The sequence below is a fragment of the Diadema setosum genome, chromosome 8, assembly GCF_964275005.1.
Source record: "Diadema setosum chromosome 8, eeDiaSeto1, whole genome shotgun sequence".
NCBI classification, from domain to species: Eukaryota; Metazoa; Echinodermata; class Echinoidea; order Diadematoida; family Diadematidae; genus Diadema; species Diadema setosum.
Window position 1 is genome coordinate 8,557,580 of NC_092692.1, and position 15,712 is coordinate 8,573,291.

General features: G+C 38.1%; 1 protein-coding gene across 1 annotated transcript in view; it reads right to left on the reverse strand.

The window, feature by feature from the left end:
* Positions 1–15,438, reverse strand: part of LOC140231940 (ubiquitin carboxyl-terminal hydrolase 7-like) — a 78,582-nt gene extending 63,144 nt beyond the window's left edge. The window contains 3 exon segments of the mRNA XM_072312088.1: positions 3,085–3,187; positions 6,769–6,939; positions 14,961–15,438. Of these exon segments, the coding sequence (XP_072168189.1) occupies positions 3,085–3,187; positions 6,769–6,939; positions 14,961–15,024 (338 nt within the window). The 5' untranslated portion in view covers positions 15,025–15,438.
* Between the last annotated feature and the right edge of the window lie 274 nt (positions 15,439–15,712).

Here is a 15,712-nt window from a genome sequence, read left to right on the forward strand (position 1 = left end):
TGCATTGTGTCAAAAAATACCACCCATTCCTCTTGTGGCCTGACATACAATAATGTACTTCTTGTTTCTCTTCAAAGAGAACCAAGTATGCAGGGAAATGTACTTTCAAGCCAGAAATATCGCACTATTTTGTGAATGAGAACAGTAGGCCTACCAACTGAAATACCACAATTTCTATTATCATTGTATGTCGCAAATATGAAAAGTGACAACAAATTACAATTCTAAATGTGATTGTCACTTTGTACATATGCCACACTAATGCAAAAGTGGCCATCCGTTGACCACACTTTGTACGATGCACCACGTCGAAGAAAAGACAGGTATGCAATGATGTCACTCAGAAACTAAAGTCCGAAGTGCGGAGCAAAATAAATCATGCGGGAGGATGTGTCTGATCTATGCATTGTGTCGCTGTGTGTGTGTGTGTGTGTGTGTGTGTACACATTTTCTACATGTTTGCAGAGTTGGGCAACAACTACCAAATATGTCATTACAGGATCAGATTTTTCAGTTCATTGCCACATCTGCCAAATAAATGGAAAAGGTACCAACCCCAATTTACATCATTGTAGGATGTCAAAAAGCATTGTCTCATCTTTGTCTGAAAAGGTATCTAATGTGGTGTCACATAATGAATTATTATGAACAAACATTTCACATTTTCATGGTACCTTCCTGTTTTCGGAAACTGGAATACAGCTGTACCTCTAGAGCCCCACTCCAGTTTTAGTGACAGAACATGTCCAAAGAGACTCTTGTCAAATTCTGCCTTTAAGTGGTTGAACACATAAATTGTATTTGTTAATAATGTAGAGGGTCAAGCAATCCTGCTGATTTCTGAACCCTATGTATGCCCAAAGTAGAAAAATCAAAGTGAAAATGAGAAAAAGAACAAAGGTATAAATACCTTCTTGGAATTTGAGCAACATCTAACCTGAAAAGCAGTTACCTGCAATATGCCTTTCTCTACACATGTACATTATTATTATTATTTTTTTTTTTTGGGGGGGGGGTGGGTTCATGTAAGTATGAACAAAGTGTTTATTTTGCAATATTTTCACTGGTTCTTTGCCCAAATTCTACATTACTCATAAAGACATAGTTTGAAGTAGCCAGAGATAATGACAGAAATTGCAACAACACCTGATTTAGACTATCTCAACAGAAGCAGCTGGCTAAAGAATTGACCCATGGCTTTTTAGTTATCAAATGGCACACATGCATTTAATTTGGTAGAAACAGAGAACCAGATTTAAAGCAAAAGAAGACTACCATTTTAACCCTCAAATGCCCTTGATAATGCATATTATAATTGCTAGTATGTAGCAGTGATGGAGTTAAGGGGCTTTGAGCGTGATTGTATCCTTGTGTGCACATTGTGAATGAGAATCTTACATAGTACAATGTTGTAGTGTCATTGCAAGCAACAGCTCTGTTAAAGGTCCTGTTTACCTTTGGGAACAGTGATTTAAAATTTTTTCAAGATATGACATTTAATGCATACATGTATGTGTAGGTCTGTTGTACCACAAAACATCATATCATATAAGATTTTCACTGTAAAGCCTAAAATATAAGGAGATATCTGTATTCTTCTCAATAAACCGTAACTGTAGACGGTTTAGTCTGGTAACATTTTTATTATAACTACATGTATTGTTCAAATTTTGTATATTTAATAATACTTAACGTCAATTTTACCTATTCAAAGTTTTACACTTGGTTGTTTCTATCCCTAACTTACATTTTAGGATTATTTTAAAGCACTAATGTTGGGTTCTTGTTTCATCTGCAAATGGTAAATTATGCCTTTGATAGTGTTTATAGATACAAGTGAGTGCAGTGGCAAGAGTACGCACGTATGTAAACACACACACACACACACACACACACACACACTTGTGATTCAGCTTCGCGCCACGAACGCCATGTGACGGCTGATGAGTGTCAAATTTGCACCTATGTGTGGACGGTACCATGGATTCTTGCAAATGGCCATGTCTAAAAGCGTTTGCTGAGACCAAAAAATTGATTGTAAGGGGTGTTTTCAAGGCATTTTCCCTACCTGAAGATATGGAACTAGTGAAAAACTAACCACAACATCAGATTATGAAGCAGATTATATCCACAGCTACTTGCTTGCAACACACTGGTTCATGTACACTACCAAAGCAGACGCTGAAATTGTATGGGGATACATATGGGTGTGATTGTGTTGATGTTTACATCAATTCATTGTCACAGTCACATACCAGCGCTCTAAATATGGAGACAAATTTCTTTCTCTTAGTACCAAATTTGTTAGGATTCGTTGGCAGCTTGCTATGGGGATAATGCCGTAAGGGCAAAACCTGGCACAAAATTGAATGTCAAATTGACACATCACACATTTCCATTGGGGCTTGTATTCGTCTTAATGTTGGCAGGGCGCGATCCGACATCCCAATTATTGCACCAAACACTCTTTTCTGATGCATCTTGCAAAAAAGAAGAACAAAAAAAAAAAAAAAACCTTCAGAAAATTGGAAGGGCTACCCTTTCAAGACTACATGGGATTAAATGAATACCTCATGCTCAAAAGATAACTGCACAAAATATTTGGCATGTGTGTGTGAATTTGCTTTTTGATATCTATCTTCAGCATTCACAGACATGCCACTGACCATGAAAAATTGAATTAGATCACAACTGCACTTAGCCTGTGTTTCACTCAAACAAAACTATAATATTGTAAACCAAGTAACTGCCTTCAATTGTACAGTGTGGAAACATAATACAGAGGGGAAAAATTAGGAAACAATTTGTCATTCTTCATCTTTGAATCTTCACCTCCCCCCCCCCCTTCCAAATAACTGTAGCATGCAGAGAGTACTATTTCCACATAATAATTCAAGCTTCATTTCAAGTGCACTTGTTTGTAGTTTGTTTGTTTTCGTTGTCTTGTGTTGTTTTGTTTTGCTTGCTTGCTTGCAACCTCCATGGATGAGGCTGGCTGACCCTTGGACAGAAGAGGCCTACATTCTTTCTGGAGCTGCCCATCTCCCCAAGAAGGTGTCCTTGACCGAAGACTATCGCACTTACCAGGGTAGGTTTCTGACAGTGACAGCACTCCCCAGCGAGGTCTCCTTCAGCTTGCTGATGTTGTGCACTGTATGACGGAATGTGGCCTCTGAGCGACTACCATCTGAACATGGAAATGGACAAAAAACACAGGCACGGATGAAAGAGAGTAGATATTTAATGATGAAAGATGTCTGCATCTGATTGCTGTCAATTGCAATGTGACCACAATAGACACAATCTGTACATGTACATACATACTGTATGTACATGTTGTAGCTCAAATTGACTTTCACGCGCAGTGGATCTCTTAATGTGCACAAACTGTGATTGCATCTAGAACAGTTTTTGCATAACTTGATAGTGCATCCATGCATGTAAGAGGACCATATACATGTAGTCACATACCCCTAATTTTGTTTATCAGCTAAATCATGCACGTCCAAGACAGTCACTACATTGTATACTCAATAGATAATGAAATATAACCAAAACAGTACTAATGCAAACACACAAAATCCTAGGGTGTAGGAAGCTCTAGAGGTCTATAAAAAAAAAAAAAAAAACTGAGCAAAATATAATAAATGCCACATCTAATTCTTTTTGATTTTGTTTTTGTTTTGGTAATGATTAAAAAAAAAGGGTATTGCAAATTATCAATGTTTCCTCATTTACCTGTCTGTTGATGTATCATGCCTGCTCTGAAAGCTATTTCCTCCTGGCATAGTAAACCAGGAGCAACAAGAACAACATCAAAATATGAACACCAACAATGCTTTTGTGTAGCATTGCACTTCTGCTAATGAGGGTTGTGCCATTCAAATTACCCTGGTATTTCATATTGCAGCCTTTCAGCTCTGAACAGCACCATACTCATCATCTTCACCTGGGAGGAAGATGGGGGCAGAAGGCCTAGTAGTGTGATAAATCCCATCCATTTTAATACCACAAGGTCAAATTGAGCTCATCACATACATGGCAGTACTAATGCTCCCTCTCCTGCACATTTCTGTAGTTAAAACATACAATGTATATTGTACACACATCTCAATCCACTTAGAGCATACGGGTCACACATAGACTGGTGCAATATGCATCACGCTATCTACATGTACCCTGGAAAATACGCTACACACAGCCATAGGATTGACTCTATGACGTGCTCCCTAAATCAAGGCCCAGGTTACGGGTAGAGGAATTCTCACGATACACAAGCAATCCAATATATTGATCCCACAGAACAGCAAAATTTTGAGGCACAAACCCAATTGAATGCACAATATCCCAACATGAAGTATGCATAGATGGCTGATTAAACTGGACGACTGCATACTCAGCTGTGATGTATAATGTACTTGGAGGACTGAAGGGAAAACATCACATTGGTTTAGTGGTGAGTGCACAACGCTATCGCCATGTTTACCGGTAGATGCTCACTGGTCCATAGCATGTCTGGGGACCATCATATCCATCAATGCCACAAAAAGGAAAAAAAAAAATGTATGATTTTTCATTTCTTCAAAAGAAAAGAAAACTTCTTTCTACTCAGTATATCATGCCTATGTTGTCAAAAATATATAATGCAGAATCAGCTGCCCTGCTGTATTTTCAGGAATTTCAACAGTCCTCTATCACATGAAGTGTCTTCTCTTTTCTATGGAATGCAATGCAAACCCCCAAAAGATCATAGTATTGAGTTCATTCTATAATTTGTTACCTTTACCAGTATAATCTTTATATCAACTGTCAACACCTCATCATGTTCTTTAATGCTAGTGTAAAGATGCAATATTTTTGTGCATACTGCACAATGTATTAAAGGGACTGTACAATACTGGTTGAGGTGGGGATTCATGTTTTAAACATTCCTAAGTGAGATAATGAAAAGCCTCTTATGAAATATGAAAGAGTATGTCATTTTAAGAAGGATTCAATGTTTATTTGATGAAAATCGGTTTTCAAATGGCTGAGATATCCCAAAAAGTGCTAATAATAAAAGGCGACATGCCACAACTTTATTAGGATCTCTTTGTTTCACCTTGTTTTTGGATATCTCCATTTCAAAATCGATTTTCATCAAATAAACTTTTGATACCCCTTAGAACTGCATGCTCTTTGACATCTCATAGAGTGGTTTCTGAATATCTCGCAAAACGTTAAAAGCTAAATCCTCGTCTCGACCAGAACTGTACACACCCTTTGAAGTGTAAAAATGAAATGTATCACGTACAGGTACAATGTGTTACGCTATTGGCAAATAAGCAATGCGCCTTGGAGATCACAGCAGATCTCAATTCCTGTCCAACAGAGATGTTATTGATCCTCAGATATCTTTCTTTGCTTGTAATTTACGCCCATGTCTAATACATGTTACTGTACTTTAAGAGCATATCACAGACACTACTTCATGCCTGAGTACATGCATTAGAAATAATTCCAGTAGCACTAAGCAGTTCTCTAGTCATGTGTCCTGTAGTGACATGACATCTTCAACAATCTGTACAGCATATTACAACAGACAATACTTTGATAGGAGAGACTTACTGAAAAAAAAGGTGTTAGCTTACTTGTGCAACTTGTTACAACAAAGTTTAGACATAATTACTGTTTTTGCTTTTGTTTTGCATTGCTGTTTGGAGAGTGGTGTCTAGTACAAGCATTCTATCAGGTACTGTATACGGCGAATATTTTGCAAGGTTTTTATTTTCGCGAGTCAGGTGCTATTCGTGAAATTAAAGACACGCGAAAATATTGACTCTGATCCCGATGTGAATGTGACGTACGCGTGTATAATTCTCTGTTCAGTACAGGACTACACTAGCGTGAATTTAACCACTCACGAAATCGTTGTGAATTCCTGATTCACAAAAATTTAGACTCGCGAGTACATGGCGTATACAGTACTTGTATGCTAAACGATGTGTAATGTTGGCGCTTGATTATTCTGTTCTTCAACTTTCCCCTCATTTTAAAGACTACAAAATTTTCAGATCGTTCCAGAACACATGCACATGTTTCAATGACTGGGTGTTAGAAAGGTCATGGGAGTATAATGATGTATATCATCAAAATGAGGCTGAACGCTCCACTTTGTACAATGAATGCAATACAATAGTTATTTCCATGTGTGTGTGTCTGAATAGCTTCATATTGGTACATAAATAACTAGTGCGATCACTAATAGCGCTGACCTAACCTCTCCTCCAAAATTGATGCAAGCATGCAAACACAGTACTAAATAAAAATTTTCTACAGTCTGAACTATGCAAAAGATTTTAATAATAAACAAATCAATGAGCTCCTGCTGCTAAAGTATGAGACCATCTCAAACCTTAAGTCTGAATGCTTTCATACCACAGTCATGTTTGAGGCTTAACAGTCCTAACGTCGTTCGTATGCAGTGATACAATGTACATGAAAGCCAAAGGTGTCTGAAAGTATCCATTCATGTTGCATTGTAAACTGAAGACAATCATGCATGGAGGGGCTCTTCCGCTAAAATGTACCGGCAAACTGCAATACAAGCACTTGCTATATTCATGAATGATATTTGTTTTTCTCTTGCTTAAAAATTGTGGTGGATAAAACAATTACATTATTTGCAAATACTTCCAAAACATCACACTGTAATGCACATTTCTGTCATACAATTGTACATTTCAGGCACTGCCACAACTGTAATCAAGATGAGTATACACAGCTCACCTTCTTCAGTGGTATTGTCTGGTTCCTGGTCTTCCAGCCTGGGCTCACTGGTCAGGTCCCCATTCATGGTTACCTGGTTCTCCTCCCCACCCCCACCCCCTCCCGTGTCCACCTCGTCACACAGGGGTTGGGTGGGGGAAGTTTCTTCCTTGGTGGGTACATTGTCTGGTGCTGCGAAGATGAAAATCAAACAGACTAGCTGTTAATTACAGATTATGAAAGTTTATTTTCAGTAGAAAATGAAGGGGTGTAAGAGAGTGAAGCAGGCAAGACAAGACAAGACTATAATTATGTTGCATACCATGTATTTTCTTACAGAGGCAAATTGATGTTGGCATTGCGCGAGCACGTGAGCTATTGAGTGTTGTAATCACTAATTGAATACAACAGAATATCACTATAATTATGTGGCAAATAGAATAAAATGAATAAATGCCAAATACATGTACTTGTAGATCCAAAGAATGAAGACAAACAATGAAAACAAACACAAACGAAAAAGAAAGAATAGTCTGCATTAATTGTTGTGACTCATTTTTTTTTTCCCCTTTAAAGCTATAACTGTAACTAGCGCTTAACACTGGCACAGGTCCGATGGTCCCAGACTGGTAAAAATCACTGTCAGGCCAGTAACTTTTCAGGAATTGCCACATTTATTGGTCCAACATGACCAGTAAAAAGAAAATAACATTGTCAGGGCCAGTTGAAAAAGAGAACAGGGAGTACAGTGTATTTCATCAAGTGTTTTGGTCGCATATTTTTCTGACAAACTGTTACAAGCTACTGAAAATCTTGCATCTGATAGGCTGAGAGCAAATTTGTCTGACAACTTTGTCAGACAAAATGCTTTATGAAATGCCCCCAGGACTAGTAAATTCTAGGTTCAGACCTGTAAAGAATAGAAAAACTGGCTATCTACTGGTCCAACATGGGCAACTAATATCAAAACATAACTGTCTCTTTAACACACTGGCATGTACAAATATGAGTGCACATGTATCCCATGTTCATACAGTTGTACATGTACACACATTGCATGTACAGTACATGCAGTCTTTTAGTGGCTATCCCTGTTTGTTTTGTTGTAAAAAAAAAAAATACATAATTGCAGTATATTCATGATTTTGTGCATCATTACTCACAAACCAGGCATTTGTGTGAAAGTGAACTTAGTCACAGTTAAACCATACCCCCCCCCCAAAAAAAAAACAAACAAACAAACAAACAAACAAACACACACACACACACAAAAAAATATGAAAAAAAATAAATAAATGAAAATAAAAATGATAATTGTTACATACTCAAGGTAAATTCCTCTTCAGTGTTTTGAAACACATCTTACAGTAGACACTGCAGCTTTTCATTCTGACCTCCACTGCACTTATGATTGTACATCATGTCCATTGATGAAGATTAGTATGAATTGTTGTACATCTACACTGTACATGTATCAATGGTTAATTGTTTCAGCAGAGAAAAATCAATTTACTCCAAACTACCTGGATATGATGTAAACGAGTCAGACATGGGTAACTGTAAGTACAGAATACAGCACTGGAAGGCCAACATCTGAATTGATTTCTCCATTTCCAGACCATTGATTAAAATGCACTTTCATATAAATATTTCCGAAAAGAAAAGAAAAAAATCTTTTGACCAAGCAAATATCAACATGTTCTCATGTCCACCTCATCCCATCCGAAATCCATAAACATATCATAAAATACATTGTACCTATCATTTACAATCAAGTATTTGCAAGTTATGCATCAACCTACATTGTATCTTGCCCCCCCCCCCACATACAGTTGTATGTACATAATGGATGACACTGCAATTGACATGCCATATTAAGACTAAGAGCTAGCATTTTCATATGACTGCAGACTGCCTGTACTCAGTACACTTCTACAGCAATACTTTAGCATAATTTCTACACACTTACTCAGGATTCCTCATTTACTCTGAAATCAGTTCATTAGGATTCATATTTCATCGCATACATTGGTCATGTTTATGTGAAGTAAAAAGTAATGTCAGTGATTTTTAGCTCATACAGTAGGTACCGTATGTACAGTAAGTGTTCTTGGTACATTTGTACATTGTACATTTCCCATTTTAGCTGCATATCAAGGCAAAGCCATTTTGTTTCTGATGTCCTGGCTTACAGCATATTTGCACATTTGTTTCTGATGTCTTTTTTCAGAGAAAAAAAAAGAAGAGAATTTCACAAAATTGCATATTTTGAAAAAAAAAAATGCATATTTCCTCAACTTGTCACTGACGTATGTTACGGGTAATAGTATTCCCCTGCCTTCTGAAGGAGGCAAGTCAGCCATTCTTTTATTATGCAAGAAAAGTGAAAATATGCTGAATTTTCTTTGTTTTCTTTATATCATTGCACACATGTGACATCACAAGCTGTAGAGTAAAATATCCCGTTTGCGGCAGTTTAAGGATTGTTAAGGGTTTTTCCAACTTGTAAACAAATCAGGCAAATTATTTTCAACCATTTCATATATCATAGACAAGATTATTCATTAACGCAATTGTTTTCATGAAAAAAATTTACCATTGAAGAACGCAGTTTTCATGATTTACCAGGGCAAAACCCGGCACAATTTTCGCCGATATGGGCGATTTGCGACGTAGTATTTCTGCTTGCGGCACGATGTACAATCCCTATGCAATACGCGCGTGCTCCGCGATCTTAGCTGAACGCCTTCACATGTCTCGCGAACATTGCGTAAGCGCCAATTCCCATTGCGAAAGCACGTGAAAATAGCGTGCGCACATGCATTGGCCGCAAACAAGATCGCAATTCTGGCGGTGTTGTTGATGTCTTTCTCGTGTTTTTCTCTTTTTTTTTCGATGGTAACTCCACTTTCCGAAAAAAATGGCGGCCCACATCGGCTCGCGAAAATTCTATTTTAAGTAAGGATATGTTTTCAAAATCCATGAACATCGAGAAAACGACAAAAAATCCAGTTTCTTGGACCATTGTTTCTTAACTGTTATGTTAAGAAGTACCGAAAATTTCATTTTGGATGCGATATGTTGTCATTTAGGTGAGAAAATTTCACTTTCGTCAGAGATCGTGCCCATTTTATCGGCTGGTTTTTGTTGGTTGCTAGTGTGTTAGTATATGTGTAGTGTGCATGTAACAGTGCAATGCTGTGTTTAGCTGTATATTACCGTGTATGTTGTACCTGCCGCGAACGGCTGCACGGCCGCATAGTGACGCAGTTACTCTAGTAGTCTTCTCATCCAGCAGTGACTGAGCAGAAACTTCAAAAATTCATAACTTTTGAACAGTTTGTCCGATTTTCCTCAAACTCTAGCTGATGTGTTCTACTACCGTAATATTGCTGCATTCACTCAATCCACATGTTTATGAAGGTGGACTTTTCCTTTTATAGATGCCCCTACATGAAACTGCAATGCTAAGCCAGCCATTTGCAGTGGGACTACACACCCAGCATTAAAGGCATACATTGCAATTTACCATAGCAGATGAAACAAAAACCCACCATTAGTGCTTTAAAATAGTTCTAAAATGTGAGTTAGAGATAGAAACAACCATTGTAAAAATTTGAATTGATAAAATCGATGTTACAATTTGTAAGTATTGTTAAATATACAAAATGTGAACAATAGTTATAATAAAAAGGTTTCAAGACTAAACTGCCTACAGTTTTGTATGGTTTATTGAGAAAAATACAGATACCCTTACATTTTAGGCTTTATCGCGAAAATTGTATGTGATGTTTTGTGGTACAACACCCCTACACATACACTATACATTAAATGTTATCTTGAAAAAATTTTAAATCACTGTTCCCAAAGGTAAACAGGACCTTTAAACACACCCAAACATTTATTTGAACCCCCTTACAGTACAAATCTATTGCTACTAAGAGATCGCTGAACAAGCTCTATGTCAAACACCATCAGGTCGCCAATTTATTTTTTCAGAATTTCAGTCAAAGTAATGGGGAAAATCAATGATTTACCTTTCATTAATCTTTTCAAAATCTATGAAATTTCAATGTTTCACCTTTCTCCCCATTCAGAGGGCAAGTCCAAGCTATTTTGCACCAGTAACGCGTGGGACATCACAAGAAGATTTAGCCCTATATTGCACTGTTAAGACTGAAACTTCATAAGTTGGGTTGCTTTTGATAGCTAGTAGGTATCTTTGTTCAAAACAATAGAAATAATGAGAATCACGCGTTCAGTATTTAATTTATGTAAAGTTATTCTCCAGTAACGCGTGGGACCACAAAAATTGTCCTTTTTTTCTTCTTTTACTTTTATCTCAATTATTGTGAAAATACTTGGTAAACTATAAAATCATACCAAACATCTTTTTCTACAACAGTAACTGTACCTGAAACAAAACATTTCAGAAAAAATCATGAAATTGTGTTCTCTCAAGGTCAACTATAGAAAGATAGGTATAGTAACGCGTGGGACAGGTAACGCGTGGGACATTTTTGTCACTATGAATATTGTGATGTGAATTGCACATTTGCTCAGGGAAATTTTAATATGGGGTACTAATTATCTAAATAGATGTATTTCTAATAAATTCTTGCAAATTCAAATGATTTAGACCCACCAGAACAATAGATATAATAAAAAATATGAAATGCCTGTGTTATCCTTTATTTTTTGACATTTGACTTTGAATGTGACCTTGAAAATAGCATGTAATGATCTTTTGTGAATTATTTATCCAAAGTGGAACTTTTCACCAAATTTCAAGTCAGAATTCAGAAAATTACAAAAAATCCCTCAATAATGTACACATTTCCCATAGAAGACGAAGATTTAGTACATTTCCATAGACTTGTACACAAATTGTCCCACACGTTACTAAAATGTCCCACGCATTACTAGATTTAATTGAAAATTGCAAGTATGAGATTTATCAGACTAACTTTTTATCTCTTGGATATGATTAGGTCCATTGTGAATTTGGTCTTTTGAAAGTTTCAAGTCAATTAAATCATTAACTTTTATGCAAATGAGAAATAATGACCTAAAAAAGTAACGCGTGGGACATGCTAATTTTGGCCCATCCCTCATTTGCATATATAATCAGTTAAGAAACTGAAAATCACAGTCATGATAACTTGTTAGTCAGACTTAAGGTCACCATACTTATTTTCATAAAAACTTGTAAAAATCAAAAGATACATTTTAAAATGCAGAATTTTTGAATGTCCCACGCGTTACTCTAAATTTTAATTTATGCAGATTAATTAATTTATTGCTGGTTATTGCGAAGGATTTTTACTTTTTCTTTTTGAAATTCATGTATTTTGACTTCTTAGCTTTAAAATGATACCAAGTTTATGTAGATTGACCCATTTTGAATTTTCAGTCTTGTGTGATCAAATAGCTTGGACTTGCCCCAGAAGCAACAGATGAAGCTGTTTTTGGTTACTTTGGAGGAGACATATTACCAGGTATATGTTTTTCACCACTTCTGGAAGGCAACCCACCAAGAGCAACGGGTTACCAATGAAATTAATCATTCAACTGCACGCTATTAACCCCCATGCCTTGTTGAAATTCATTCTGATCTTATTCCGGTATACTGCCTGTCGCTATTGTATGCCAGCGCTCTCATCAGGTTGTCAATTGGTACACTGTAGTGATGTTACTGTCAAACTGTCACAACAATTTTTGTATTTTTTTTTTATTTACAAATTCCATCCATTTGAAAATGGAATAATCCTACGCTTAAACTTTCAAAAATCTAACATATTGATACACATTTTATATAACTTTTGTTCAAAACATTACTTTTCCCTTTGAGAAGATTAGATTGTCCCAGGTCTATTGCACCAGTCCAGGCAACATATTTGGTGCATTTGTGTGTGTATAGTGCCATATTTTGACCGGTCCGTTTATTCTTATTTCTAGCCAACGTTCAACATGTATGCATCATTCATCTATACTCCTTTCACCTTATGGTTTCTATGTCATCATCCGCACAGTAGCCCAATCTATAGTTCAGATCTAGATCTGGAGACTCATACATTAATAACCAGATAGACTAGAATTAACATGGTAGCTACAACTTTATGAGAACATTCTATTCCACTTATTTACATTATAAATTTACATCCCTTTGATTCAGGCAGTGTATACAACTACACAAGTCTCTCTACCATCCAGCCATATGCGCGTGATTGTAGCCACGGCCAAAGTCGCTGGATACAGCCACACTCGGGTGGTTGAAAAACTGGTTTCCAATAAATTCTCATCTTTTCTCCTCGCTTTTTTTTTTCTTGTCATAAATGTTAATCTGTTTTAACTGCAAGCTTTCTCAAAGAAAATCTTAATTTCTAACCCAAGGTCTCGGGTTTGGTGTGCGATCAACGCTGTGCCACAGCAGCTTGGCCAGCCTCGCCGGCGCACCAGTCAGGTGCGGCTTGACGATAGCCCTAATTTAATGCATACCCTGTACACTGTACATACTCTCCTACACATACATGTATAGTTACATGTACAAATACACACAGTATACAATACGCTTGAGAAGAGATTGAGAAAAGACAAACACTTTAGCACACAACGGAATGCAGCCAGTGGTAAACATTCATCCTTCATTGATGATTTTAAATGAATGGACGCTGCGTTATTATCTCAAGTAGGGGAGCAATCTTCAAACCTATCGCAGAGGACATTATAAGCCGTGTATGTCCACTGCCTTGGTGAAATTATTCTGTGAAATAATGAAAAAAAAATCCAAAATCTTATCACAATTAGTCAGTTTGTTGTGTTTATAGTGTCTACACAGTTACCAATTTACTCGTCCTATTGACCCTGACCAGATGCCATGCGAAGCATGCACTTGTGTACAGCGACAGGGCTGTGTATCACACACACAAGCCTCGCCCGTGTGATTTGGGTGGTTTGCGCAATTTGTGATGGGGTCGTGATGGATGACGGACGCATAAGAATATTCTCGCAACTGTTGTGGCTAAGCCAATATGTTCAGAAATGGAAGCTATTGACTGTGGAGTGTATCACACTCACAGACTTACTGCCACCTTTCTAACATTTTGCGCCACGATCATAGCAATTTTCTGTGATGTAACATTACAAATGTAAAGCTTGATAATCCTGCAGCGGAGAGCAAAGGCCCGCGATATTGCGATTGCACCGTGTTCAATGTGTCAGCTACCATTACGCAGCTAGTTAGAAGCGCAGTGAGTGAGGCGGTTTTAGTGACCTTATCACTTGTCAAACGGTGTTCCATACAGCAAGAGAAGCTCATCATCTGCTCAGTGCGCGGTGGTTCATGGCATAATGTCCTTGGCGTACAGGGAATGAGGTACCGATAATGTAGGGCTGTGAATGAAGTGTACAATTGCCGCCGATGTACCAGGACTCCGTCACAGCTTGGCGATTGAATCAATCACCCAGTCCCCCAATCAACTGTAATTTAAATCCATCATAGATTTAGATAGGATAGTTTATAAAAAAAAAAAAAAAAGAATGGAATAGGAAAAGGCCAAAAAGACATTGCAGGAAAATAAAGCTGTTTAAAAGGTACCAACGGTATGCATGTTTGAAATGATAGCTGAGCGAGGTATTTTCATTGCCTTGCAAGCTGGTGGTGTGTGATGCATGAACTCGTACTCACGTAGTCGTAGGATGGGGGGTTGATTGTCCGGACACTTTTAGACTCTCGCGTACCGACTTGTCATTTTACTTTAAATAGATCTACGCATTTACGTACAGCTCCTCACTGACAAACAACTGTTTACGTAGGCGCGTCTATTGTCAAACCAGACGCACTTGTCTTTACAGTACGCGTCTGGTCCCACCTGTCCGGACACCCAATGACTGGATAAGGATAGATCTAGGCCTAACGTTAGGCGAACATTGCATAAATTTAATTGGCGTGGAGCGTGTGTCAATATGTGGCCGGCTACACACAGTGGGTTTTGTACACAATATAGACAGACAACATACAGTCAATACATAGATACCACGCTCTAAATCTACGTGCTGGTTAATATTCAATATTCGAACTGGACAGTACAGTTAGGCCTAGGCCTACGTGTAACAGAGTTAGAGTGTTGAGTGTACGACCACTAACGTTAGCACTGCACAGCTACTGCACTCTGCCACTGCACTGGCATTTGTCATGTCATAAACTGACTCACCCTCCTGGGTATCCATCTCCTCCGGCTCACTTTGAGGTCGCTCATTGCTGGGGTAGTGGTTCATAGTGCCTGTAGGACTCTTGTTAGTCTTCTTGGTTGATTTCTTCTCGGTCTTCTCTTTCGTTTCCACAACCGACGTCGCCGAATCTGACCCCCTGTCACTGCCCTGCGACGAGGGGTTTCGGGACGCTGGAGGCACCTTCACGTGCTTACTTGCGATCCGCCCAATCTCGGCTGATTTAACCCCTGCTCGCAGGGGACCTCCTCTCACACGACAAGCCTAAATCTAAGATTTTAGGGAATCAATCGGTAGCTGAAGATATGGGAAACAACCGCATCACATATGTACGGCGTGTTGGGCACGGGCACTCCATTCAATGCATGATTGTACTCCCACTCGCGCCTTGTTACTACACTGTACAGTGAGGAATAATACGTTCGATAAATGCAGCGGCAATTCTTGTGTATTTCTATGGGCAGGAATATGCAGCGCGCGATATCGACAAGAAGTGTCTCGCATACGATCTGGCGAACGAGAAGTGCAAAATGGCGTATGTCATTCCCAGCATATGCAATGCATTGTGGGATCGGACTTCGCCGACTGCTGTAATAAGCTGACCGCTTTACGGTCAGCCAATGAACTTCACATTTGGCTTCGAGTGTAGTAAAGCTCTCACATATACTTTCGAATAATAGTTCTTAATGTAGGCTACTTTTAAGTAGTTTACTCACCATCAGCAGAAACACAAAAT